The sequence below is a fragment of the Microtus oregoni genome, unplaced genomic scaffold (genome assembly GCF_018167655.1).
Source record: "Microtus oregoni isolate MIOR12 unplaced genomic scaffold, Mior012 000022F_ref0000154, whole genome shotgun sequence".
In the NCBI taxonomy this organism is placed as follows: domain Eukaryota; kingdom Metazoa; phylum Chordata; class Mammalia; order Rodentia; family Cricetidae; genus Microtus; species Microtus oregoni.
The window spans coordinates 25951000-25977699 of NW_024543081.1; the positions used below are offsets into that span (position 1 = coordinate 25951000).

General features: G+C 37.3%; 1 protein-coding gene across 3 annotated transcripts in view; it reads right to left on the reverse strand.

The window, feature by feature from the left end:
* Positions 1 to 829: 829 nt before the first annotated feature.
* Efr3a (EFR3 homolog A) overlaps positions 830 to 26700 on the reverse strand; it is an 80415-nt gene continuing 54544 nt past the window's right edge. For all 3 annotated transcript variants that reach the window (XM_041672082.1, XM_041672081.1, XM_041672083.1), the window contains 14 exons: positions 25312 to 25473; positions 24573 to 24687; positions 23372 to 23423; positions 21447 to 21619; positions 20953 to 21028; positions 19079 to 19240; positions 18534 to 18665; positions 17380 to 17447; positions 16404 to 16531; positions 11381 to 11472; positions 6868 to 6916; positions 5929 to 6032; positions 5425 to 5474; positions 830 to 1250 (listed from right to left, as the gene is read on the reverse strand). In XM_041672082.1, coding sequence (XP_041528016.1) covers positions 1145 to 1250; positions 5425 to 5474; positions 5929 to 6032; positions 6868 to 6916; positions 11381 to 11472; positions 16404 to 16531; positions 17380 to 17447; positions 18534 to 18665; positions 19079 to 19240; positions 20953 to 21028; positions 21447 to 21619; positions 23372 to 23423; positions 24573 to 24687; positions 25312 to 25473 — 1469 coding nt within the window. In that variant the 3' untranslated portion in view covers positions 830 to 1144. The remainder of the gene's footprint in view (positions 1251 to 5424; positions 5475 to 5928; positions 6033 to 6867; positions 6917 to 11380; positions 11473 to 16403; positions 16532 to 17379; positions 17448 to 18533; positions 18666 to 19078; positions 19241 to 20952; positions 21029 to 21446; positions 21620 to 23371; positions 23424 to 24572; positions 24688 to 25311; positions 25474 to 26700) is intronic.

Genomic DNA, 26700 nt, shown 5'->3' on the forward strand with positions numbered 1-26700 from the left:
AAATTATTTTTGGGCTATAATTTTTGATAGGAATACTGTTTTATGTAAAAAGAAACTGAACATGAAAAAGTAGACTTACACGAAATGATCTTAAAAACTGTGCTAAGAGAAATTTCTAACTGCAGAAGGCTTACTTTTTCATCATGTGGTGGTGTTCAGTAGCATGTGTAGCACACACTGCCCTGTCAGTCTCACACTCACAGACCTTAGCAAGAACACATGCACTCACCTTCAATAGAGACGCACACAAGTTTTGGTTCAAATCTTACAAATTAAAAGGTTCACTGGGGAAATATTTTACTATGAAAACCTACATAATGTACAATATAAAAATGAGAATTCATTCATTTAAAAGAAACTGAAATGTATAGGCTCTGCACAGGTGAACAGCTGTTTTAAATTTCTTTCTTTTCTATAGTAAATATATATATTTCATTTAATTAATGGCATCACAGCAAAATACAACTATAGTTTCAAAGCGCAGTCTGTAAACTAACACATCATATGTGGAAAACACTGCACCTTTTGGTGCTCCAAGAATGAGCTCTAAGGGGCTCAAGGGCTCATCTTGAAGCAGAAAACACAGTATTCCAAGACCAGTAAGGCCTGGCCAGTATTCAGGAGATTTCCCTACCGCTGCTACCGTAGAAATACCTGCCACATTTACTACTGAGGACTGAAGGGAGAGGGCTACACAGCCCTCTGAAGCATGGATTTAGAAAGCATGAAAGCATTTGCAACCCTAGAATTAGGAAGAAATTTACTCGGGAAGAAAACAAGGCAAAAGCAAGTGGTTGTGAAGATGCTTAAGAAATCAGCAGACACTTCATACAGTTTCAATCTTTTTTTTTTTTAAATCATGTTTGTGCAAAGTTTAAAACATACTATTTAACAACGGCATAACGTGAAAGCAATACATGTTCAATCTTAAGCACTAACAGGAACCTCAAAACAAATTAACGTGGCATAAGTCTACCTTCAGAAGTACTCACAATTGACACAGAATGACATGTGTATGGTCAGAGATAAATGCCACCACATTTCAGGACACGTCAGTAAGCGTTATGCAAATCCTGAAAACTGTCTTGGCCTTGTGTTTCAGGCTTTAAGATTCTTTTAAATGCTGTAGTCTTCATTGAGTCAGTCAATACACACACAGATCTGGAAACTTCATCTCATAGACTGGAACGGACTGGTATTGGGCATGCCCAGAAGTAATGGTCAGTGTTCCAGATGGACTGGGAGGAGGGCTGTAAAAGAAGAACATGGTGGATCAGCAGGTGCATTTACAATATTCAACCATTGCCCGCAAACAGCCAAATAAAGTTGCTTAATGGAAGGGCTTGATGTAGGGGAGGCGATGGCCACTGATGACACAGTATAGGCAAAAGAGGGATTCTGGCTATTTCAAGTCCAAAACAAACTTTGTTTATGTGTGTATGTGTAATTTTTATAGTGTTATTATACTGTGCATTTTTATGGGCTATTTTGATTCACAAGTTAAAAAAAACCCCTGCTTTTTCACACATATCACTCTTATGGTAGTGTGGTATTCTGTCCTATAGAAATATTTTATCTCCTAGACAAATATAGATTCATTTTCATTATTATTCATCATGCTCACTAGTCTATTTTTATATATATTCTTGGTCTAGAGACTTATAAGTAAAAGTTCACAATTTTACTCTTAGTATGGACAGTGACAATATTTTAAATTTATGGTGGTTTAAGGGATGGAAGCAGTGCTTGCTAACCTGGAGGCAAGAAGGAACCCGTTCCCATTATTGTTTTTAATTTCTGAGCTACTGTTAGTGATACACATCTCTGTGCCATCCATTCTGGTTTCTTTAAATAAATAAACTCATTAATCCACTTTTGTCACATAGGGCAAATACTTTAATAATCCATTATTTAATGATCAACTCTTAGCTAACAAAGATCACACTCATGCGCATGTACACATACAGACACACCTCTGAACACATCTGCTGTCTACTACCCTATAAAAGAAAGACTGCCTTTCTCTTAGAGGTGGAGGAGGAATGCTCTGCCTGCCCTCACTGGCATGTCATCTTTGGCCTACATATAAGAAACTCAACAACTGTTCTTTTCCTTGAAAACCTAAAACTTTATCTTTCTCATAAACACTACACACTTCAATTTTCCTGTATTTTACTTACTTCTATACAAACTCAAACTGTTCAGAATGCCAGAAAGGCCAGGCTTTATGGTGAAAACTTTTAATCCCAGCACTTGGGAGGCAGAGGCAAGTGGCTCTCTGTGAGCAACAATAACTGGATGCTACAGGAAGAATATGTCTCAAAAGAGCCAAAACAAAACAATAAAAACAAAAAACCCAAGCAAAGATCTACCACATCTTTCTTGGCGTAGGTAGGGCCTTGTTCATTCTCCTACTGCATTTTCCTTCCCCCTCTTGCATAAGGATTTTTCCAGACTGCCTGTAACATTTTCTTTAAATGTAAAATAATGACTACATTCTGCAAAGGTTTCTATGGGTTGATTTGTAAAGAGCTTATGCCTTTATAATACTCATTTACTATTCAAGAATAAGGTATGTAGCAGGCAAATGGCTTGGTGGGAAAAGGTATTTGTCTTTAAAGCTTGATGACCTGAGTTCAAACTTGAGATCCTACATGGTAGGAGATACCAACACCTGAAAGAGAGCCGACACTGAACTGCCCCCCTGCCACATATGCCATATATATACAAAATTAAGTAAATGTTAAAAGAAGGTATGATTTTTTCTTATATAAATAAGTATATCTCAGATATAAAGTTATTTCTTAATCTGTGTTAATTAGTATTCCATGGTTATGGGTACTTTCACTAATTAATAATATGTACAAGAATTAGTCTCATATAATCAACTTCAATTTTGAATTGCTATCAACTACATTATACAGCTAAAAAATAATCTTGCAACTGTTCCAGTATTAAAGCTACTGACACTATTTCAATCTTCTATATTGTGCTTTGCAAATATTTGCATTTGTATTTTCTTGATTATTATGCTTTAATACTTGACTAAGAATGTTAAAGTTTATAGTGATGAGAGTATAAAGAGAACAGTACAGCAAGATCCCAGTAAACACAGGCAGGAGACAGGGTAGGAGCCAGTGTGTCTCTACTCCAACACAGGTAGGAGACAGGGTAGGAGCCAGTGTGTCTCTACTCCAACACAGGCAGGAGACAGGGTGGGAGCCAGTGTGTCTCTACTCCAACACAGGCAGGAGACAGGGTGGGAGCCAGTGTGTCTCTACTCCAACACAGGCAGGAGACAGGGTAGGAGCCAGTGTGTCTCTACTCCAACACAGGCAGGAGACAGGGTGGGAGCCAGTGTGTCTCTACTCCAACACAGGCAGGAGACAGGGTAGGAGCCAGTGTGTCTCTACTCCAACACAGGCAGGAGACAGGGTGGGAGCCAGTGTGTCTCTACTCCAACACAGGCAGGAGACAGGGTAGGAGCCAGTGTGTATCTACTGCAACACAGGCAGGAGACAGGGTAGGAGCCAGTGTGTATCTACTCCAACACAAGCAGGAAGCAGGGTGGGAGCCAGTGTGTATCTACTGCAACACAGGCAGGAAGCAGGGTGGGAGCCAGTGTGTATCTACTCCAACACAAGCAGGAAGCAGGGCGGGAGCCAGTGTGTCTCTACTCCAACACAGGCAGGAAGCAGGGTGGGAGCCAGTGTGTATCTACTCCAACACAGGCAGGAAGCAGGGTGGGAGCCAGTGTGTATCTACTCCAACACAGGCACTCTCCAGGAATCTCTGACGCCCTTCGTACAGGGTGCAGTAACTGGCTGTGTCTGCTGCTGCATTCATTTTACAGTTGCTTTGCATTTCTCCTTTTTTTCTCTTCTGTACCCAAGCCGTGGTGAATAAAAAAAAAAAACAGAGACTGAGGTATAAGATACTCTTTTGTATAGCACAAAGTCTCTTCTCTGGCTGATCAGATAAACAGGAGAAAATGTGCAGATAGGCCTGAAAACCCACAGTGCGACATGCCGTTAGCCCCTCTGTATCATACAAGCTGTCCCAGAACTTCTTCCAAAGAGGCATCTGTGGATGGACTCCTACTGAAACACTCTGGGACACTCTAAGTGTTGCTAAGTATTAACTGCCACCAACTGTTAAGTCCAATCCAGACAAAGCCAATACTAGACAAAGTCATGGTACCAAAGGATAAAAATATAATGCTGTTCTTAAACTTTTAAACCCATACAAATGTGCGGATGTAACAGTGTTGTAAGAGTGTTGGTCACAGCATCACTCTACTTGAGAATGCAGACTATATGTTTTAATTGTCTGTCTCTAAGTACAAGACCTTCAGCAAATTATGTTCCTTCTCTAGGCTCTGGTGTCTTTACTTGGAAACTCAGAGACAGCATGTACTTACTTTTCTGGGTTGAGAGAAGAAATAACTGATATAAAGTATATAGCCTAAGGCCAAGTACATAGCAGGTATCTGGAATTTTAACTAACAGAGTTAAAGCTCTGTATTTGGTAGTTTTTTTCTGAAAAGGAAATCTCTAATACATTTTATAATTTAGTCCTTTTCTGAAATGAACAATTCTCTCCTTTGAAATAGTAAAGTGGTGAGAAAACGTCCAGAATAAAAAGTGAAACTGATTTTAAAAAAGTGTCTTACATATGATAGTGGAAGACAAAGTAGAATAAAAACAAGTCAAGTAGACAAGAATGGCTAACAGTCTCTTTTAATCATTTAAGATATAAACTTGAAGAAAAAAAAAGAGAATTAGTCAAGTTAAAAGATAAAGGATTTAGCTGAAGGAGAAAACAAAATTTCAGAAGCAAGGCTCTGTGTGTGTGTGTGTGTCCTCTACTGGGCCAATTTCCACACTGATGTCAGTGGGAGGGAGACCTTGTGGCAGCTCCTCCTGTACAGAGGGCTTAAGAGAGCCTTCGTCCTTCTTAGGCTGAATTACTTAAGGAGAGACAAACTCAGAATGACGGACAGCAGTGAGATACTGTATACTCTGGAATAAAATTCTCATAGTAACTAGATAGTATATGGGAAAGCTTAAGGAAAGCGAAGGATCTATCCCAGTAGCAGTGAACTGCTCTGGATGGAAGCATAGCAAACTGTAGATGGAGTGTGTGAAAATAGTTAAATATGAATGATCTCCAGTTAAACATAACATTAGAATTCCTAGTTACGCATCAGGCCAGCACGAAGGAAGAGATGGTTTCAGAGAAAGCTAGAAATGCCAGGAGATAACTGGACAAGAGACTGTTCAGACTCCAAACAGAGGAGGACTGAGACAAAGGGTTGCCAGTCAGATCTTCTTTATGCTCAGTGCAAAGCAGTTATTAAACATGCACAGCCACGCACAGCTTCTAGTTTCTGTGTTACTACTTCTGTGCTGACAAAGCCCTTACCGTATGGTGAGCTCCAGTATTTGAGCAAGTCTATCATGAAGCAAGTTTGCCTGCAAAGGAGAATAACGAATGGTAAGAATTTCTTGTTTGCCAGCCACCCATATATGAAGCACAACTGTAACTATGAGGCTGACATGAGACTGTTTGGATACTCTAATCTGCAGTATCTGTTGGACTTTAATGTAGGTCTTCTCCCCACACTCACCCTTTTCAAGTTCTATAGTCACAAGTTGAAAGTTGAAACACAAAAAATATCCACAGTAAAATTATCAAAAACCATTCGATACAAACAAACCAAAACAGAACAAAACACCAAAGCAATGACTGTCATTCACCCAGCTCAGGATCTGCTATTTCCATCACCACCATCATCATCATCATATAAAGAAATTCTTTAGGCAATAGCTCTGCTGTCAGAGGCTGGAGTCACAATATGCCTAAAGCCAGTAGGCAGAATAAGCTCCAAAATGTCATTCCCCACCCACTGTCCATCAACTCACTCACTTTGGATTCACACTGTGCTGCTATTTCTTCAAAAGGTGCTTTCTGGAACTTCTCTATCACAAGACGTCTCTTTTCCTTTTCCTGTTCTTCCATTCCATTGGTATCTGTGTAAGGACCAGTTAGATAAAGAGTGTCATAAGATCATGCCAAAGGCCACGGGAACCAATGATCTATAGTCCCCCACATAAGAATGATTAAAGAGTGAATTCTATAGTGAAAAAGGCAAAGTACACAACATTCCTTAAATGTTTCACTTGATACTAGATAACACAAATATTTGGGGAAAAAATTTAAATCTAAGAGTTAAAGTTCCACACCAAAATGCCTACTTTTATAGAATTCTGGCCTTTTACTAAATACATATACACAACAAACACACATAGATAAAGATATACACATAATACATAAACGTACAAAAACGCATGCACACACATACATACCTACATATACAGGAGAGAACAGCAACTTAACAGAAATCAAAAGACTACTAGGGCTTTTCTGAATACTTTTTTGTCTAACTATGCTGCAGCCCTTGTACATACACAAGCACTAAAATTTTGTTAAACTGCATCTAGATCCCAATGGATAAAAAAATAAAATACAGCTGAGTTGTTTAGAGCCAATGTGTCTCAGAGTCTTTTAACAGAAAGGCATTTTTTTTTTTAACTGAAGACCATGATGGTCTGGACTAAGTTTGTTAGATAGTAAAAAGCAAATGTCTACCTTGTTTATACCACCATGTTTGTTTATGTGTACATACATCTGAGACAATCTAAAAAGCATAAACAATGTATTTAAGTAAATGACCCACTTATATAGACACCAATGATATTTTTCCTTTTCTTTCTTTTCATGCTTTATCTGCTTATTCTATCAACTAAAAAAGTACCAAGGTAAAGATGAGATTTTAGGAGAACTAAACAGTTCTCCATAGCTCACCAATTGCTTTCTTCAGTGCTTCAAACGTAATTTCTTCAGTGTTGCTAACCTAAACAGAGTGTAAGGAGAACAAAAAGTAAGAAAAGTGAATATAATTAATATTTTTACCAATATACAAATCACCTAAACATTTTCACCAATATTTTTTTCCTCCTTTTTATTGGCTAGAGCTGAGATTATATTCCAAACAGCAGAATCTCTGCACTGCTTCCCTGGCCATAACAATGGCCTCCTGCAGTGGCTTCCTGACTGGCACATAGGTGGGTGTTAGCCTGGCAGAGGAGGCAGCACCTCTGCACCCTTGGATGAGGCACGGCCTCCAGGGTATGGATGTGCCACATGATACAGTGACTGATTAGTGCTCGGTAGGAGGAAGGCACTTTGAAGCAATCAAGGCTGAGATTACAAATATATTTTTTTGCTATGTGGTAAATAATAACTAACCATTAAAGACCCTTTATCTTTTTTTTTTTGGATTTTTCGAGACAGGGTTTCTCTGTAGCTTTTGGTTCCTGTCCTGGAACTAGCTCTTGTAGACCAGGCTGGCCTCAAACTCAGAGATCCGCCTGCCTCTGCCTCCCGAGGAGTGCTGGGATTAAAGGCGTGCGCCACCACCACCCGGCTCCTTTATCATTTTATTACTGTAGATAGCATACAAATCAAGTATGAAATAACTAAGATTTTAAATGGTTAAAAGAATGGGCTTCAGAGATGGCTCAGTGGTTAAGAGTATTTGCTGTTCTTGCAGAGGGCCAGAGTTAGTATCCCAGCACCCATGTAGTGGCACATATTTGTCCTTAACTTTTGTTCCAGGGGATCTGACACTCCTCTGGTGCCAGGTATACATGCAGGCAAAACATTCACACACAAAAGAACAAATGAAGATTTCAAGGAATTACTATATTGAGAAGTGTTCACCCTAAAGCAGCCATATTCTGGATTTTCTAAGGCTAACCACCAGTTTTGTATTTCCTATAAATACCCTTTATCTGGGTCTCTCAGATCTCTTGCTTTGAAATATGTACAAAGCTATAAAATAAATGTTTTATGATTTTAAAAGATTAGCATTTTGGGACAATTGGGCAGTGGTACTTTAAGAGGCATGAAAACATTTTTACAGAGTAATAAATGGTTACTATAGTATCTCTGAATGAAAGTTAAGCAATGATAGGATACATGAGTACTTGCCTGGCACTTTGGTCATCCCTAATTTTAGCTCATGGGCGTCTTTTGCTAAGTCTAAGGCAGCAAGACTAACGAAAGCAAGACTGTATGTTCTGCACCTTAGCGTCTCTTAACAAAGGCTTTAGCTGGAAGTCAAGCAGCAAGAGTCCGCTACCTCAGCTTTGCTATCGAGGGTCACATTTCTAGTTGAAGTCAGATTAAACTTTGGAATCTTCAGTTGCATTCTAGATATTTGGAGCAGATATACAAGATTAGGCTCTGGCTAGTCATTTGCACCTATGAGCAATCTAGCACTAGCATTTTAACAAAGTAAACAAGACTCACTGTTCTTAGACTGGGATAAATAGCTTCATATTTAACAACAACAACAACAACAAAAATATATAATACAGGACAGAGAATATGAGAAAAGTTATAATGCAGGTATTCTTGCTATAATAACTTTTATGATGAATGCTGAAATAAATATTTAACAGTAACTGGAAAATAGCTAACGTATATGGATTTTTCCTGCCCTCGCTATATACACTTAGTTTTGTCTATAAGGCAATTCTGTTCTATCTTTTGGCATCTGAACAACTAATATACAAAAGTATATTCCAGTGAGTTTGAAACTCAAATGTGCTCAACTAAATATGATATTAAATTGTACTTATCAAACATCCAGTGTGTGATGTATGTGACAGGCTTATAGCACACTGCCTTTGAGAATCTAATGTATTAATGAACTTTGAGAATCTTTATAGTGTCTTTGTGTATATATTTTTCAGTTTACTTTATAACAGACTTGGTGTGGGACAATTGTCTATATTCTGTCAATTATGTTTTAAGTAAATGCTGACTGGCCAGTAGCCAGGCAGGAAGTATAGGTGGGACAACCAGACAGGAGAATTCTAGGAAGGAGGAAACCCATTCCTCCCCAGTCCTGTCCAGACAGGGAAGAAGGAAGATATGACCTGCTCCACTGTAAAAGGTACCGCGTCATGTGGCTAACATATACTAGAATAATGGGCTAAAATAAGTTATAAGAGTTAATAAGAAGCTTGAGCTAATGGGCCAATCAGTTTATCATTAATATAGACCTTTGTGTGATTTCTCTGGGGCTAAACGGCTGTGGGACCTGGTGGGAGGACAGAAACCAGGCAGGACAGAAACCTCAACAACACAGACTGATTCTTTACAACAGTCTCAAGTATCAAACACATTAATTTTAAAACAAAAAATAAGCAAAAAGACCTATAAAAATCACAACATTAAAACATCCTGTATTCTTGATTAAAATTAAGCCTAGAAGCCAAGGCTCTCAGCAAATTTCTTTACTGAAAGGGTAGCAAGACTAAAATCCTACTCACTGAAAGAGTTAGCAAGATACTCTCTTTACAAATAAGAAGTGTATATACTAAAGAGGCTTTGAAGAATGAGGTGGATTTGGGGAAGATAGTTTTAACCTTTTCAAGTAATTCTGTGTGCGTATGGATGGAGAGTACAGGCCAAAAGTTGATACTGGGATGTCTTTCTCAATTGCTCCTCTATCTACCTTCAGTGTGGAGGAGCAGAGGAAGCCTTGAGTGCATATGTAAGGAATGGATGAAGTCCTGAGTGATTGTATAGTACTTACAAGGACCAATGCCTCAGACCCCAGGGAACTGGCCTTCTTTGGGTCAGAATCAGGAACTGGCAGTGTGTGCAAACACTGCAGCTTCTTTCCTCTAGAGGACCACAATTTGAGAATGCTCCCCTAGCTGATGGCTGAGGTTCTGGGTTGTTGCCTAGTTGATATTAGTACCACTCTATTAGTGAGTACACAGCCTACCCAATTCCAACTTTTCTGTATATCATCTATCCTTCTTTCATTCCCTTGGTGTCCCAGGCAAGTTTCCATCAGAACAGCACTACCCTTTTTTTCTGCATATTTATGTGTGCACATGTGTATGCAGAATTCCCTAAGTGTGCAGGTGTGGAAGCCCAAAGTCGATGTCAGCTATCTTCCTTGGTCACTTTCCACCTTATATAATAGGGTCTCTTGGTAAATCCTGATTTCATCAATTCGAGTTAGCAAACTTGCCCTAGAAATCCTGTCTCCACCTTCTAAATGCTGGAATTACAGGTGGATGCCACATCTATTGTCTTTTATGAGATACCAGAGAACCCAACTGCATTCTTTATATATACCTGGTTTTATTCACTTAGCCATCTCTTGTGGTCCAGGAGATAAGGTCTCCTCACTGAACTTTACGTTTCCCCTGGGCTAGACTGTCAAGAGCCTTCAGGATCTCCACATCTTAGCACCTGGCTTTTTATGTAGGTGCTGGGGATCCAGAAGGTATGTCCTCCTGCTTGCATAAGCACCTCACCCACTAAGCTACCTCCCGATCCCTCTTCAATGCTCTTGAGCTCCACTAGCAAGTGATCCATAAGATCAAAGAATTCTGTATAATGGAGTTGAATAGCAAAGAAAGTCTAAGTTGCTTGTTCCCTGAACACTAAGAAATTACAAATGAACTGAAAAGCGTTAGAAGCTAAGGGAATGAGAGAACATGAATTCAGACAACTCAATTTGCTATTTCTTGATCGGATAGTCCTTTAATTATTTATATTGTATCTATGAGCAATAATGAAATAGCTGGGCAGGAAAACAACCTATGTATCACGAAGAGGAAGCTGAGTTGGCAGGCTAGCATTTATCACTTTTAGATGGCTATCAAAACTCCTTTGTGAGACTCAAACGCTGAGAGTACTGGCTGATGTTTCTTTCTATGACTCAGCAGAGTACTCTCCTGTGCTCTCCTGAAGCAGGAGGAAAACATCAAGGGCAGGACTGTGTGAGCAGCCACAGTCCTTGAATAGTTCACTGAGACAGCTTAAGTCATATTCATAATAGCTAGTGATCAAAGTGGCAATATTTCCTTACACAGGAACTTTTGAGGAGAGGATATGGCCTCGTGGAAGTGCATAGATCCATCTGCTTTTGTACTTTATACTTCATAATTTAAAATAAAATAAACAGGATTTAAAGAACTGAAGAGGTCATGCGTAACATATCATACTTAAAGTAAAACAAAACAAACAACTTTGCTTCTGTTTGATAGTCTTTCTGTCACACAGAATTCCAATGCAAAATTCTAATAAGATATTAGTATTATGCATCTTGACAGACAGTTGAAATGAATTCACAAAAATTAAATCATATTAATTTCTACTAGTAATCTAATTGACTTGAAAGTAACTTAGATTTGTAGTTTTTTCCATTTATAGGCATAGTGAAACTTTTTTAAAAAATAATGGCTACTTTAAAACAGTTCTCCATCATAAGCTTCCAGCAACTTACCACATCATCAGAAGGCACACTGTTGGATAAAATGTCCACCTGAAGAGATACAGTATCCACAATACTTTTCCTTCTAGAAAGACGATCTTCATCTGAAATAAAAATAGTTTTCTTCTATTATTTGTTAGTCAGAAATGTTATGCTGCATTTTAGATACATAAATATTTAAAACTGCAAGAAAACGTAGAAAGCTGAATTTGGGGTTTATGTTCTTTCTAAACATTTAAAGCAGTGTGTTCTCAACTTTCAACCTATTTTACTTAAATTGCAAAGTAATTGCTTTTGTTCATTCCTAGGGTGCAGTACAATGTTGGGCCTGCATACAATGTGGAATGATCAAAGGTTGATCAGCACAACCATCCTTAAAAACATACCATCGCTTTGTAGTAAGAACACTTTTAATTTTAAAATTGTTTTGTATTGTGTGTGCGCCTATGTGCCAATACCTATACTGTGGTGCACATAAGGAGGTCAGAGCACAACTTAAAAGAACCAGTTCTGTCCTTCTACCGTGTACATTCTGCATAAGGGACTCAGGTCATCAGGCTTGGCAGCAAGTGCAATTACCTGCTGAGCCATTTTGCCAGCCTTAAGTCCTCTTTTAGCTAATCTGAAATAAATGAAGTTTCTAATGATAGTCACCTTGTTGTGCAGTAAAACATCAGAATTCAATTTTGCCGCCTGGCTGGAGGTAGTCATATAGTATTTGTCATGCCCCCCAAATGTCCCCTAGATTCACCCATGCTGATACAGATGTGAAAACTGTTTTTCAGTTGTACTGCACTGTGAATGGACATCACTGTCAGGCTGCTGGCACCTCAGCTGTTTCTGTACGTTTGTGAGTACTCAATGCTGCAGGGAACATGTGTGGAGACATCTCAAACACTGATTTCAATTACTCCGGGAGTGCTCACAAGTGGAACTGAGATACTATTTGGTAGTTATATTTTCAGTACTATGAGAAAATAAATCTCAATTGTGTTTTCCAAAGTGGTTATAATAATTTACAGTATCACAAATCATGCGAGCCATCAATGTATAAAGGCTCATTTCTGGGCACTTTTGATACTTGTCATCTTTTACTTCTGTGGTAGAAGCAAACCTAAGAGGTGATAGGATGGCATCTTGCTCTGGTGTTATTTCTTTATCATGATTATAGATATAAGGTTGAAAGTTTTTCACATAACTATGGACCTTCGTATGTTTCTTTTAAGCACTGATAGCAAAGTACAGGATACGAAAATAGCTAATAACCACAGTTTATAAGGAGAAAGGAAAGAGCAGCATGCATCCCAGTGCACAGAATTAGAGGCTTATCCAACCCCTGATGGAATGGATCAGGACAACTATCAGACACTGTGACATTGTAGCTTTTTGTAAGTGCTCATTCTCAAGAAAACACTATGAAACAGTTGCCTATTGATCTGAACACGTCGGTCCTGCAGAACACAGTCCCTCTCTGACTTCCAGAACCAGGTGAGTGCTCTTCTTTGCCTCTCTCTCTTCAAACTTCACAAGGGAGAGGGTGTGGAAAGCACAGCTCACAATGCTTGCTCTGTGCTGCAGATGACACTTACAAATAGTAACAACAGCCAAAGTGGGCCCTGTTCTACTCTCATCAAGGGATCTCCTTGGTCAATAACACTCTGGGCTATAGCAGGCACCCCGGAGACACTCTACAAATACCAGTGAAGCTCCCCAGGACTCAGCACCATCGCTTCTCTTCTGAATGTCAAGTTAGTATCTCTAACTTCTAATTCATCATTACAGAAGTACAGGGATAACCTTCTACTGTGTCTTCCTAAGGTGCCTAGTAGAACTGTTTCTGAAGTACAGAACTTTCCATCCTACTTATGACTTATAAACAGCCGTATAAGCCTACTGTCCAATGCATAACTCCCTAAGATTTCTGTGTCACTACAAATACATAATTATGATGTATGTATAAGAGAGATAGATATGGAAGAGGCTGCACACATTGGGTTGACTGTCTAATTACCCAATGAGAGTAATGTCAAGACTCCTTCATAAGTAGTCTCATTAGGGAAGCCTTTGTTTAGAGCACCAGTAAGCACACAGTTACTTCAGAATTTAGCAATCATGCACTGTGATTTCATTCCACATCCTAATCATCCCCTTTAAGAAATTTTACAAGAGCCCCACTGGTTGTCATACTAGAACCTACAATGATTTAAACTTCTGCCCTACATTTATAATATTAACAAAGTCCTTCAACCACCTGTGCTTTGTGGTTCAAGAGAAACCATACTTAAAAAGGAAATACTGAAACCTTGCTTTATGAAAATCAGAACCTTCCCAGTATCACCTCCTTCAATGCCTAACATGCAGTAGTAGGCCTGATCAGTTAAGAAGCAATCCAAACTAGCACACCTGACATGGGTGCTAGGATTACTATCATATGACACCACATCCGGCCTTCTGCTAATGTCTTAGTATTTTCATTTTCTCATTCTCTCAATAAACAGGGAAATAAAAATGCGATCTCCATCACTTTGTAGTCAAATGCTTTACCACTGAGCTATATCCCTTGCTGTCAGGTCTTGGAGTGGTACATGGGTTAGTCTCATAGTTACATGACTCAAATAAAAGAAAGATGTTGATTATTGCTCACAGCTGACATCAATTATTCTGAATGCATGCGAAATCTTTGATCTCATTGAAAATTGTGAAATCAAATAAATTATTAAGTATTTAAAAGAGCATAGAGACAGCTAAACTTAGTGTGTCATTTAATCAAATTACTTATTATCAACCTCACTTCTCATGCATAGAGAAGAAAATGCTACATTCTTCATTAAGCTAGTGTAAGGATTAAGTAGGAATAGAAACACAGTGTTCTCAATGCTAGGCACAAAATATGATAAATGGAGCTAATATTATAGTGGTTGTGGGTGGTGCATGCTAGCCAACACACTAAATAAATTTTGCTTTTAAAAAAAGATTTATTTATTATGTATATAGTGTTCTGCCTGCATATACACCTGCATACCAGAAGAGGGCACCAGATTTTATTAGAGATGGTTGTGGGTCACTAGGTGGTTGCTGGGAATTGAACTCAGGACCTCTGGAAGAGCAGTCAGTGCTCTTAACCTGTGAGCCATCTCTCCAGTACTATATTTTGCTTTTACTTTTGTTTTATTGTTTTTAACTGCTCATAATTTAAAAAAATCAACAGCAGAAAGCTACTACACAGAAAAAAAGGTAATAACTAGGTATAACCGAATATCACATAAAATAACACTCGTAGGACTCCTGCATGAGACAAGTTCCACACAACAGATTAAAAACATCATTCCTTATAAATCAGAAAAGTTTACTTGCACTTAGGAATTTCTATACAGACATAAAATTAATTATGCCCTGAAATATTCAGACTCCTCCTAGCTTGGGATAAAGAGACACTGAGGAAAAGAATGGAGCTTGTCTGACGGAAAAGGAATTAAAAAAGAGCCAAAGCACACGTGAAAATACACACTGTAATTCTCACCACAAACTACAGAGACGTCAACAGGGAAAAGGAGAGAGAATAAAGTACATAAGGGATAAGGACATAGAACAGAGTTAACAGCTAATGACAGGCAGAAGACACAGCCTACGGCTCCATTTTCTAAACATCCAGGGAATGGCTTTCCTACAGGAAGGGCAGGCTTGGGACAGGGCAGGCTACACTACACCAGGTGGAGTTACCTTTGCGTTTCTGCCTGCGTTTAGGAGGCTTTGGGACTGAAGAAAAGATAGCTAAATCCAAAGTATAATTGTTTAATATTTTAAATGCTTAACACCCCCCAAAAGAAACAAAACTAAATCACAGAGTTCTGAGGTGGTTTATTTATTTATTTTTGTTTTGTTGTTATTTTGTTACTTTTTTTTTTTGGTGAAGTTCTTATTATGTAGCCTAGGCTGGCCAAAACTTGCTATGCAGCCCAGGTTAGCTTCAGATTGGTAAAAGCTATATATAAAGATTATATTACTTTTGGTAATTAATACATAAAATTATCTGACTAGAATCAAATGGTTCTTTTTATATAATAGAGATATCTATCTTAAAAGGAAACTATTTCTTCCATCAAGGTAACATTCATATATATACATTAACTGAATATCAGAGTGAATGAAACTGATTTTTAATTTTTAGAACAAAAATTAAATGCTAGATATCATGCAATTTATCTTCAAATACAGTGGCATTATTTTTAAAAACAGAAAAAAATACACATTAATTAATATACAAGAAATTGGCAGGTTACTTTTCAGAAATGGTCTGTAGTCTTCCAAATGACAAATGTGCAACAGTATTGTTCAATGACAAAAGATTTCACTTTGCTTCACTGTTTAAGAAATCTTAAAGTTGCCAGGCGGTGGTGGCGCACGCCTATAATCCCAGCACTTGGGAGGCAGAGGCAGGCGGATCTCTGTGAATTCGAGACCAGCCTGGTCTACAAGAGCTAGTTCCAGGACAGGCTCCAAAACCACAGAGAAACCCTGTCTCGAAAAACCAAAAAAAAAGAAAAAAAGAAATATTAAAGTTGAAATACATGAAGAAATAATAGATTAAAAATAACAGGAAAGCTGACCTCTTGATTTCCTTATGGTAAATTCCTATCAATCGTTCCTATATCTAAAGCTTTAGAGAAAGGTTTCTAAAGCAGTATTTAAAAGTAGAAAACATTTAAAATAGCTTTAAAAAAGAAAAACAAACAAACAAACAAAATCAAAACAACTAATGAGGGGCTGGGAGCTGGCTCATGGCTAAAAGCACTAACTGCTCTGCAGAGGGCCTGAGCTCCGTTTTCGGCACCCACAAAAGGTCCGGAGGTTCCAAAGCTGCCTTCTTGCCAGCATGAGCACTGTACAAACATGGTACACATGTAGGCAATGCAGGCACAACACTTACACACATACAATACAAAGTCACCTTTAAAAAGTAAGCCATGGTATATTAGTATAGCCACAAACCTAACCTTCACTCCTCATTGCACGGCAGGACGATTACTGAACATACCTGTCACCTGTGGCACATAAGGAACTGAGAGCCTCTCCACACTGTACCCGCTTCCACCAAGGGACTCTGCAATTTTGTTGGTCAGAAAATATAAACTTTTGTCGTGCTTCTCTAACGATTTCGGAAGCCTGTCAAGTTGATAAAAACAACAATCATTAGATATTGATTCCTAAGCATCAACTTCTACAGTAAAGGTCTCAATATTTTAGACAGAAGTACAAGTTACTTGGGGACGAAAAACAAGCCTATGCGCTTTGTAACCAAGTCTAGGTTGTTAGGGCTCTTTCCCCAATCAGACTTCATTAGTAAACTTAGCCCTGTCACTCTGCTGATGTCTGGATATTATTGGACATTATAAGATGAAGAATACTAGACTCAGTCTTTAATTTTCACACTAAGCAAAATGTAATGAGAGAGAAAACACAGCTGAGTGTGAATGTAAAGCGCAGGACCAGCATGGTGACAGACAAGCCACACCAGTCACAAGAGGTGCCCTCTCTTTTCCCACTGTGGTCATTACCCTGTGTTTTCAATGCTGAGCTTCCTGTCTTAGAGCTCAAGTGTGAAAAAAGGATTATCAGCGTGCATTTATTTTCCTGTGGAATAGCAGGAAGAAGGTACAGCATATGAATTTGCTTTTGTTTCTGTACCACAATTTTACATGTTGTTATGTTACCAGAAATCTTCAACAAGAAAACTATACTCTTACAAGACAGCTCATTTATATGAGCACACAGAGCAAAATGTTATAATTAAGAAATATATTATCACATTTTAAAAGGGGATAAACTTTGCATTTTCAGGTCTATATGCATCATCTACAACTATAGAGTCAAAGTATTATGTAAGAGTTAAATGCCAGTAATGACACAATTACTATAATTATAAACCTAGAACAATAGTTACTCCTTTGTAATTATTATTGACTCTTCTCTCTATGGTCAACCTTTCCATCAATTATAAAGAATGTGCATACATGCACTTATCTCTGAAAATATGCTCTGGTAGAAAATAAGGGGCTTCCATAGTTCGAGTTTCAATAACCTGAAAGCAAGCAAACACAAAACAAAAGTGAAATTAAAAATCTTTTTCTTAAGACCTTGTAGTGAACATTTACAAAATAACTAAGAGCAAAACCAAAAAGAAACCCTTAAGCATTTACATGAAACACCACGAGTATATCTTTGAATTCAAACTAAGTTCCTTCTGTTTTCACATGATACTAAAAATTCAACAGCTATTAAAAGTTTAATAATAAAGTATACGAGCCAGTAAAAAATGATGTGTTACATTTGCTAAATCACCCTAAGAAGAAACAGAGCACACATTTTCTTAAGTAGCCAAGCAATGCAGACCTCTTTTAGAACCCTCACAAGCTCCCCACTGTGTGCTCAGTAGTGCTCAGGGCTCAGTGCCCTGGGGTGCAGTGGGGGGTGTCTCAATAAAGGGTCTGCACCATTCTGACAATACACAATGCATAAATGAGTTTAAAATGAATGAGTTTTGCTCTTATGAATGCTCCCAAAACCTACATTTTAGCATGATGTACTTTAAGATCTCATGAAAACAGGGTTCTTTGACAAAGGCTTTCAATTGTGGCATATTTCTGCCACATTAAGGACTCTGAAATATGTATGAAATCATGTTAGTAACTGGAATGACCACTGAAAAAAATTAAACACCGCTGAAAGGTAATAAAATTTAAAAAAGGAGCATTAATCTTGCAACTTCAGCTTTGCCTTATACAACATAAACAAACAACATTTAACTGAAGAAAGCTTAAGATAACAAGTCACAACTGCTCAGTGGAAAGGAGAGAAGAAAACTGTATTCTATTCAACAATTACCTCAAAGACTGTAACAACCAAAATAGACAATATCAACTGTACTTTTGTACCTCATGTTTCTTCAGAATTATCTTAATCTTACTTTGCAAAATTATCCTAATTATATATATATATATTTACCTTAAATTACATATAATGATTAAAATATATGTATTTATATAAATATATATAGATGTGTGTATATAAGTATATATGTGTGTGTGTATGTTAGAAAAAAAATGACTCTTCAGAAATTAGCTGATTTGACACAAAACTCAGGCTAGGAACTTTCTAGGTCTCTCACCTTGCGAACATGCTGGCAGAATGCTGGAACAGCTATCATCTGACTCACAAAGTTGAGATATGCTGCAACCAGTGCCATGATTCCACACCGATGAAACATTGGCAGGTTATCTTCGTTGATAATAGCGCTGTCCTTCAGTAGAAAATAAATTTGAAAGATCAGGTTCTCATACTCCATCAGCATATTCCCAGTGATTACACTGGAAAACTGAAGAAAGTTTAGACAGCTGAAAAAAACACACACGCAGTACACATTGTCCTTTTGTTATATAGCACTTAACTCCAACTAAACAGTGCCACACCTATAATAATTATTTTAGTGACCACCCTATCTCCTGGACAGAAGTAAAGGTACAGGACTGCTGTTTTCATCATCTGCTGAAAGGTCTTGAATGGCTCTTAGCACAGAGTTGTTCACTTTAATTGAATATGCAACCAAAAACCCTGCCACTCAAAATCCATGGTCTTGAATATCATATCTCGCTATAAGTGATATTTAATTCACTAAAAAGAATTTTTTCTTTAGTGGAAAGTTATAAAGCATACCTGTAAAGCAATGGCCAATCGAATGAGGTCAATAACCACCTCTTCATTGGCTAGTTCGATAGTTATAAGAGCCAGGGATGTATAAAGGAGCTCATAGTTTTTCTGAACGTTGTCTTCCTCTTTGCAGCCCAGATATATGTGCCTATATAGCTGCTGCCCATTCTGAAAGATACAGAAAAAGATACTTCTGTATGTTAACAACGTAGCATAAAAAAGAGCAATGACTGCACAAAGTAAACGGGTGTTCTCTAGCGCATTTGCATCATTTGAAGTTATTCTCAAGAATCCCTGATATGGACTGCCATGGGGAAATGGGTATTGTACAGCATAATTCACACACAAGCATGGTTGCACAGCATTGTTTGAGGAAGCCCAACAGGAACCAGCCCAAATGACTGCCAACAAATAACTTGCATTATATTACAACACACATTGTAATAGTAATACACATAAGATGAATTTTACCAAAACACCACTACACTGAAAAAATTAAATATAAAAGAACATATGATTTATTGTTCTTTTCATTCAGCATACAAAAACTAACAAAACTGGATAATATTATAAAAATTCCAGTGATTTCCTCTAAGAAAGACTATGGACTTTAAAAAGGGGATGCTTTTAGTTCACTTTAAAATAAGTAAAATAACAATGCATATGTATTTACATTTCAAAATAAACAGTAATTTTTTCCTAAATTACATGAGCACTTTTGCAAGGTGAGAATTGTGGACTGGACTGTGGTAGGAAACAAAATGGGAGCAGCTGTTTTCCACATAAGGCTCAGGAGGAATGGGAAATAAAAGAGGTTTCCTAGTTTAAAGGCTAAAGCTTCTCTGATGGAAAATCAGTTTCAGGATTTAGGATGCTCCCAAAATATCAGCTGGACTGTCCTAGGTTCCGTACACTATGAGGCACAAAGTCATTTAAAACTTTAAAATCAAAGCATAATTATGAACATCTTAAAAGATAGCAGACCCGGCATGGTCCAGCAGCCTAATGGCTCACAGAAGCTGAAGTCTAGTGGAAAGAAGCATTGCTTCTATGACTATTGAAACAAACAAAAAATGAATCCAGATTTAGAGTTGAAGGACATTTATGACCATCATATACTATAAAAAAATCTCTCCAAATTATCAACTGAGTTTTCAAAACTCATTCATGGTTAAAAGTTTCTTAGCATTTGGGACAAATTTGATAAATGGGTAATACTGAGAAATACTCAAAACCAAGAAATAAAACAAAGAAAACCTTACTTCCCTGTTTCTGGAATACAATAAAGATGAACTCAAAAGAATTATGTTTACTGAAGGAATCTGATTAATTAATCAATGTTAAATTGAAGCACATCATCAACATAATGACAAAGACAGAAACACTAAAGATGGTGATAGAACGAAATGTCCTGCTCAAGTTTTGCATGATTAGTAAAATACACAAGAAGCCTGATCAATTTACCAGTTTCCTAAATTCACCCATGTGTTAAAGGTAGACATAATGCCTAACACATTTCCCAAACAGTATACAGAAAAACACCTAACAAGCAACAAACTCCAGTACAGTTCTGTCTACATAAAAGGTACTTAAGAAAAACCAGAATGCATATTTGGTTCCCAAGGAGGGCAGAGCAGGAATTCCCTTCAAATGGAGAAATTCAAAACAACTGTGCAGCCTAGCAATCTTACATCCAAACACAGGCTCAAGGAGTCAAAGTTGGTACTGTGGTCATATAAGGCAGGCTGAAGTTGGCAGTGAGAGGTCTTTCACTCCAAATTCTATGGCTTCCTTTTAAGCCCACAGATCAGTATAAAACCGTCTGACATTTAAAGGGATATAAGATACATTTCAGACACTCTTTAAAAAGATGACCTTACCTTTTTCATGAAGCTTGCATCTTGTCTACAAATTTTTTCTCTTTTTATCTTCAAGTCAGCGACATCTGGTATAATTCTAGAAACAATATATCAACAACTTTAAATGAATAGCACGTTTGGCTATAAGACCTTGTATTTTGTGGGAGATTACATTTGAACTCAGTTGGTCACATCTACATTTTAAATGTTTATATGAAATGATATTACTTGATTTCCATGCTTAACTAAGAATTATATCATCTTCATTCATAGTGCCATTCTTAGGCTTAAAGTAAAACTAAAACAAAACAGTTCTTAATTAATATAAGTAATAATTTCTAGATTAGCACTCTGTAGAGCACACTGAATGAGAGTCCATCACATTATTTTAAAACATATTAAAAAATCATATTGATACCAATTAAACATCCCACACAGACACGGGCATGCTCACAAGCACAATTCAGCATGGTGACTGAGAAAACCAAGAGCTCTCAGGAAGCACAGCGAATCACCTGATGCCGCGGAGCTTCGCCCTATTGTCATGGCGATCCATGAGGTTGTGCATTACTTCCAGGACTAACTGCCTCAGCTCATAATCTTCCATGAGGGATGGCGATAACAGAGGGTCCAGAAACGACCCGGGCAGAGCAGTAACAATTGTCTTGGCTTTGTATCCAGAAGTCACCTGATTACGAGGGGAAAATCAACAAAGTTCTCATGAGTCCTTCTTAGGCAAAATTCTCACATTATTTTTTTTTTAATCATAAATTTAGGAAATCAGAAACTATGGGCAAAAGTCTGAGGAAGTATATAAAGGAAATCAGTATGGTAGCCAGGATTTTAGCATTTTAAGAGCATTATTTATAACAAGAATAAGATGATCATCACACATCTGGTATGTGGTCCCATGTGAGGCTCAATTGCATGCCTGTCAACTCTGTCCTGACCACACTGTGCGAGGCAGGCTACTCTCTCCCTTACAGAGAGAAAGCCAGGGCATAGGCAGGGTGTATCATACAAGGACATGGGACAGATACAGGGAGAGCAGGTGGAAAGTCTGACCCTGTAAGCTATTATTTTAAAGAAAACCACTGGGAACAGTAACACATTTTCAGTTTGGAAAATTGTATTTTGCTACTCGATTTGACATTCATGGTCAAAACTTCTCCAATTTTTAAACTTTGAAGGAGAATATACTTAAGTACTATTAAACATTTAAAACCCACCAAAGAAGAATGCACAAAGCTGACTTACAATATAATTAGTATAAAAAGTATGGTGGCATATTAATATTTGTAAAATTTGTTTCCTATAAAGAATTAGAGTCAAACCTTAGAAAATTTTATAAGGAAAGTGAATCAACAGTGTTTATGTCATTGGTTTATAAAGATGTTATTTTAAGGTAGACACAACAAATAAAGAGGACAAGTAGGATGGGATTGATAAATATGGCTGTAGCTCAATTTAAAATCCTATATAACAAGCACCAGGAAGAGAATTGAAACTGAAACCAGATTCTTCTGTACCTGAGTATGAAACAAAGAGTGAAATAACACTTACAAAAAAGGTCTCTCAAATGAACTTAGAACGTACTGGCTAAAAGGGTACACATTTCAAAGACCCAGTCTCTACTTTGTCCTTGACATGATCCCAGGAGTAAAACAAAAATGAAGTATCTTTATCAAGACCTGAAGAATGGCAACACCATGACACACCAACATGGATAGGAGAAATCGCACAAAGCTGCACCCCCAGAAGAAGAGCTACAGGGAATTAAAGACTGTTGAGAGAGGGAGAATAATCTTCCCCAGAGACAAGCCCCTAAGCTGTCATACCTAAAACCAACAATAAAAGGACTCAGCAAGTTGCAGTTACGTGCATATTTGCATAATATAACAATAATAATTAGAGAATTTGAAAACAAGCAGAGGAGGGGGAAACTGTATAATTCAAAGGTAAGAAAGGAAAAAAAAATGAGTGTATTTAGCATATAGTTCCAGAGGACCTCTGTTGTGCTTTTTTTTTTTGTTTTTCTTTTCTGTATCTATTCCCACTCTAATATAAAATGACAAGTAATCACTAACAAGAAGCCACTGTCTGAACAGAATGTAGAAGGCACTATGGGTTTTCCTATCTGAATTCTATTGTGTGACCCTGGATCTCTTCAATTATTTCCGTCTAACTTCTTTGAGCGTAGGTATCTCTACCGACATGATGGAAGTTGTTTCTGCCTTCTGTGAGCTTGATCATAATAAAGATAAAACAAAATGACAGGACAGGCAAGCACTGAATAGTGAAGAATGGCAGAACAGAGGATAAAGGGAGAGATACTCAAGTGAACAAACCACAGAGAAAAGCAGCAGAGTCTGAAGCTGGCGGTGACACACTCTTTTCAGTATTTAAGGGATGCTCCCCTCACTTCTATCAAACTCCTTACCATAAGCAAAGATCTCAGCAACATTATCTGAATCCTCCTGGTTCCCAAATCTCTGAAATATATGAAGTATTGGTATTACTAATTTACATTTATTTATATTAACTTCATCTACATAAATATCTTTTTCTGACTTAAAAACTTTATTCTTATTGGCTAAATATTTTACATATTTTTATAACTGCTTATGCCATGACTCACTTTATACACCAAAATAAATTTTATATTTATTAAAATAGATAAATGTTAAAAAATTTAAACAAGAAAAGTCAAACTATTGGTATTCAAGAACAAACTGATGTGTTGATACAAAGATTAAATCCTCCAAGTTCAAGACGTGGTGACCCAAGAATGTATGAAAATGCCAACTGTCCTCTGTGAACAGGGATTACATTTAGAGATGGAAATGCTAAGTTCATATATCTGCATATCATATTTTACACACAAATATCAATTTCTCATATTCTTCATCATAAAAGGATAGAACTACAATAATTATTATAAGAAGAAAATATCCTTTAGTTGACTTTTACTCCTTGTGCCATTGATAACCAACCCCTTTTCTATTTATTAGTTCTGCCACCACTCTTACCCACCTACTGCTAAGAAAGCATGTTCACCCATGTACTTTCTCCAGCTGACAGTGCCTTTTCTGCACTTATTTGACTATACTGAATGATGGCTATGGTATGCTAAACATGAATAAATACGCAGCAATCCAATCCGGTACTCAGTATTTCCATCTCCTTAAGTTTAAAGACATTTTTTTTGATGAAAATCCAATTGCTATATATATTTATAAGACATGAGATTATTTTAACACATTAGCTAATGTTTTAGCATATTACCAAATCAAATCTATAAAGAGGGAACATTACCATCCCAAGTCATTATTCCTGATTCATTAACAATGTTTTAAAGGCTTTCAGGAAGCTTGAAATTTCATCCAACATATGTGCAGACATACACAAAGCACAAGTCAAACAAATCTTCCACCTCATTAATAAAAGAGTTAAAAAATTTGAGAATTTGTAAGTTAAAAATTATCCAAATATGTAAGTATATAGCCCTGATTTAATAGCCTACTGGTCTAGTACCAAAGAAAACACTGTTGCTTTTTATTACTGAAGTTTTAAAATACCAACATTTTTTGATTTAAAAACATGTAATCCAATAGTCGGTTCATTTACATCTGAGAACATACCCTAGTTGACTGATATCCAAAGTATGAGTTGATGTTCCAAAAACAGGCACTTTTCCCATGATGAACATCATAATCTCTGACCTCTGATAGTCTGGTAAGTTACTTCCAAAAAATCCTATAAATACATGATGACAAATTTCACAAATTGAAAAGTGGCAAATTCTCCATATAACTCCAAAACTATTTTTAAAATTATTTTCTGTGTATATATGCATTTTGCCTACATGTATGTCTGGGTACCACCTGCATGCCTGGTATATAAGAAGGGCATTTAAAGTTACATAAGGTTGTTAGTCTCCATGTGGGTACTGGGAATTGAACTTCGTTTTTCTGATGATCAGAATATACTGTATGAAAATTTTTTTCAATAAAAAAAAAAGAATTTAGTAGTAAAAAACCATGACATATACACTTACTATGCCCAGTCAATTTATTTTTAAAAGCATGTATATGAATATTCTCTTCTTTTATAGACATATAGTTATACATATTCATGTACAAACTTGTGTACATAAAGAGATGGGGGAGAAGACCAAAACAAATCAAAGAATTGCATAAAATATGGACAATCAATGTAAACAGGTAAAGAACTGTGTTCTTATATTTATTTCCTTCAAACACAATTTTTAGAGGTCTAGACCATCACTCTACTTTGGCAAGTGTACTACCCAAGTCAAACAGCTTATGCAAGAGCATTTTCCATATCACCATACAGTGGCTTGCAGACTGACACACAAACCTATTGTCTGAATGATAGCATTCTGCACAATCTTCTCATCATTGTCCTTGGAACTTAAGGGGATGCTGCCCACAGACCCCTGCTGGCTGTCATTGGCTTCCAGCTCCACACTGAGTCGCAGGTGTTTCAACAGGGTGTTGAAGACTTCCAGCACTGTTGGCCCTGTGAAAGACCATCTTTGTGAAGATGTAACCTCAAGAACAGCTCTCAAAATTCCAAACAAACTTTACAGTTACTTTCTTTTCCTGTTAACAGTACCTAATAATTTATGAGCTATCCAGTTCATTTTTCTTTAAGTTGTATAACTAAACAATAAGGTCTCACAGTCACACTACAAGCATATTTTGGGTATCTATGAGGAACCTGCTGTTTGTTTGGCTTTGGTACAACCTGCATAATAAACTATCCGAATCTTTCTACCTGTTAGTTTCAAACCCAAGACCAATGGCTGAGGTACCTATTTAACTTACTGAAAAAGACCTGGATGCCAGGTTCTCCCAGCATCTCTCAGTCCCTATCTGTTTCAGGGTATAATTAGCATATCCCACCCTCTACCCTGACCTCTCCAGCCCAGGGGATGGTCTGCCCTTCCCCCAAAAGACTCTTCCCTATATAATCCAGACACTTTGGTGACTCATCTGTTTTGTACTTTTGGCCCCTGTATCTCTATCTTATTCCCTCATTTCCCTAACTACATGTGAATGAAACAGCAAGATACTGGGCTTGTTCTTTTCCCTTTGCTACCCGCTACAATCTACCAGCTTCCCAGGCATGCTGCCCAAGGTCGAGTTTTTTCCATCACACTGAAGACAATGAAAGCAATTCTTCTCAGCCAGTACTACACTGCAGTACATCTCTACTAAGTCTTTGAAGCTTCCATGAACTGCAGAATGACTTGCTTGCACTGTAACTTTAAAGATACTTCTTTCGTTTCTCCCACACATTCTAGCAAAATGGGCCACATAGTATTCTGCTTTTGCTAATCTACATTTCTGCAGTTTTTTAATTACTGATTGTCTCAGGCTACATGTGATCAAACTCTCTTTATAACTGAGAATTATGAAGAATTGTCTACATAAACTAAATGTGGAAGAAGCCCTTCGTCAAAATGGCTGCGGTCACAAATGTTTGGTATTATTTGCAGTAATGTCTGTTGTAATGTTTGCACACATGTGTATATGTTTCTGTGTGTGTTGATAATAACTATGTATACAAAAATAGTTTATAGGCAGTATTCAAATACAAACACCAAATTCATCAGTGCTTTCTATACTTCTTATACACAAAGATGGTAAGAGGTTTTTAGTGTTCCTACATTAAAACAAGTGGAGTCCACTTCCAAGACATGTCAGCACTGAGAATATTTCAACATTGAAGCATTTTAGATTT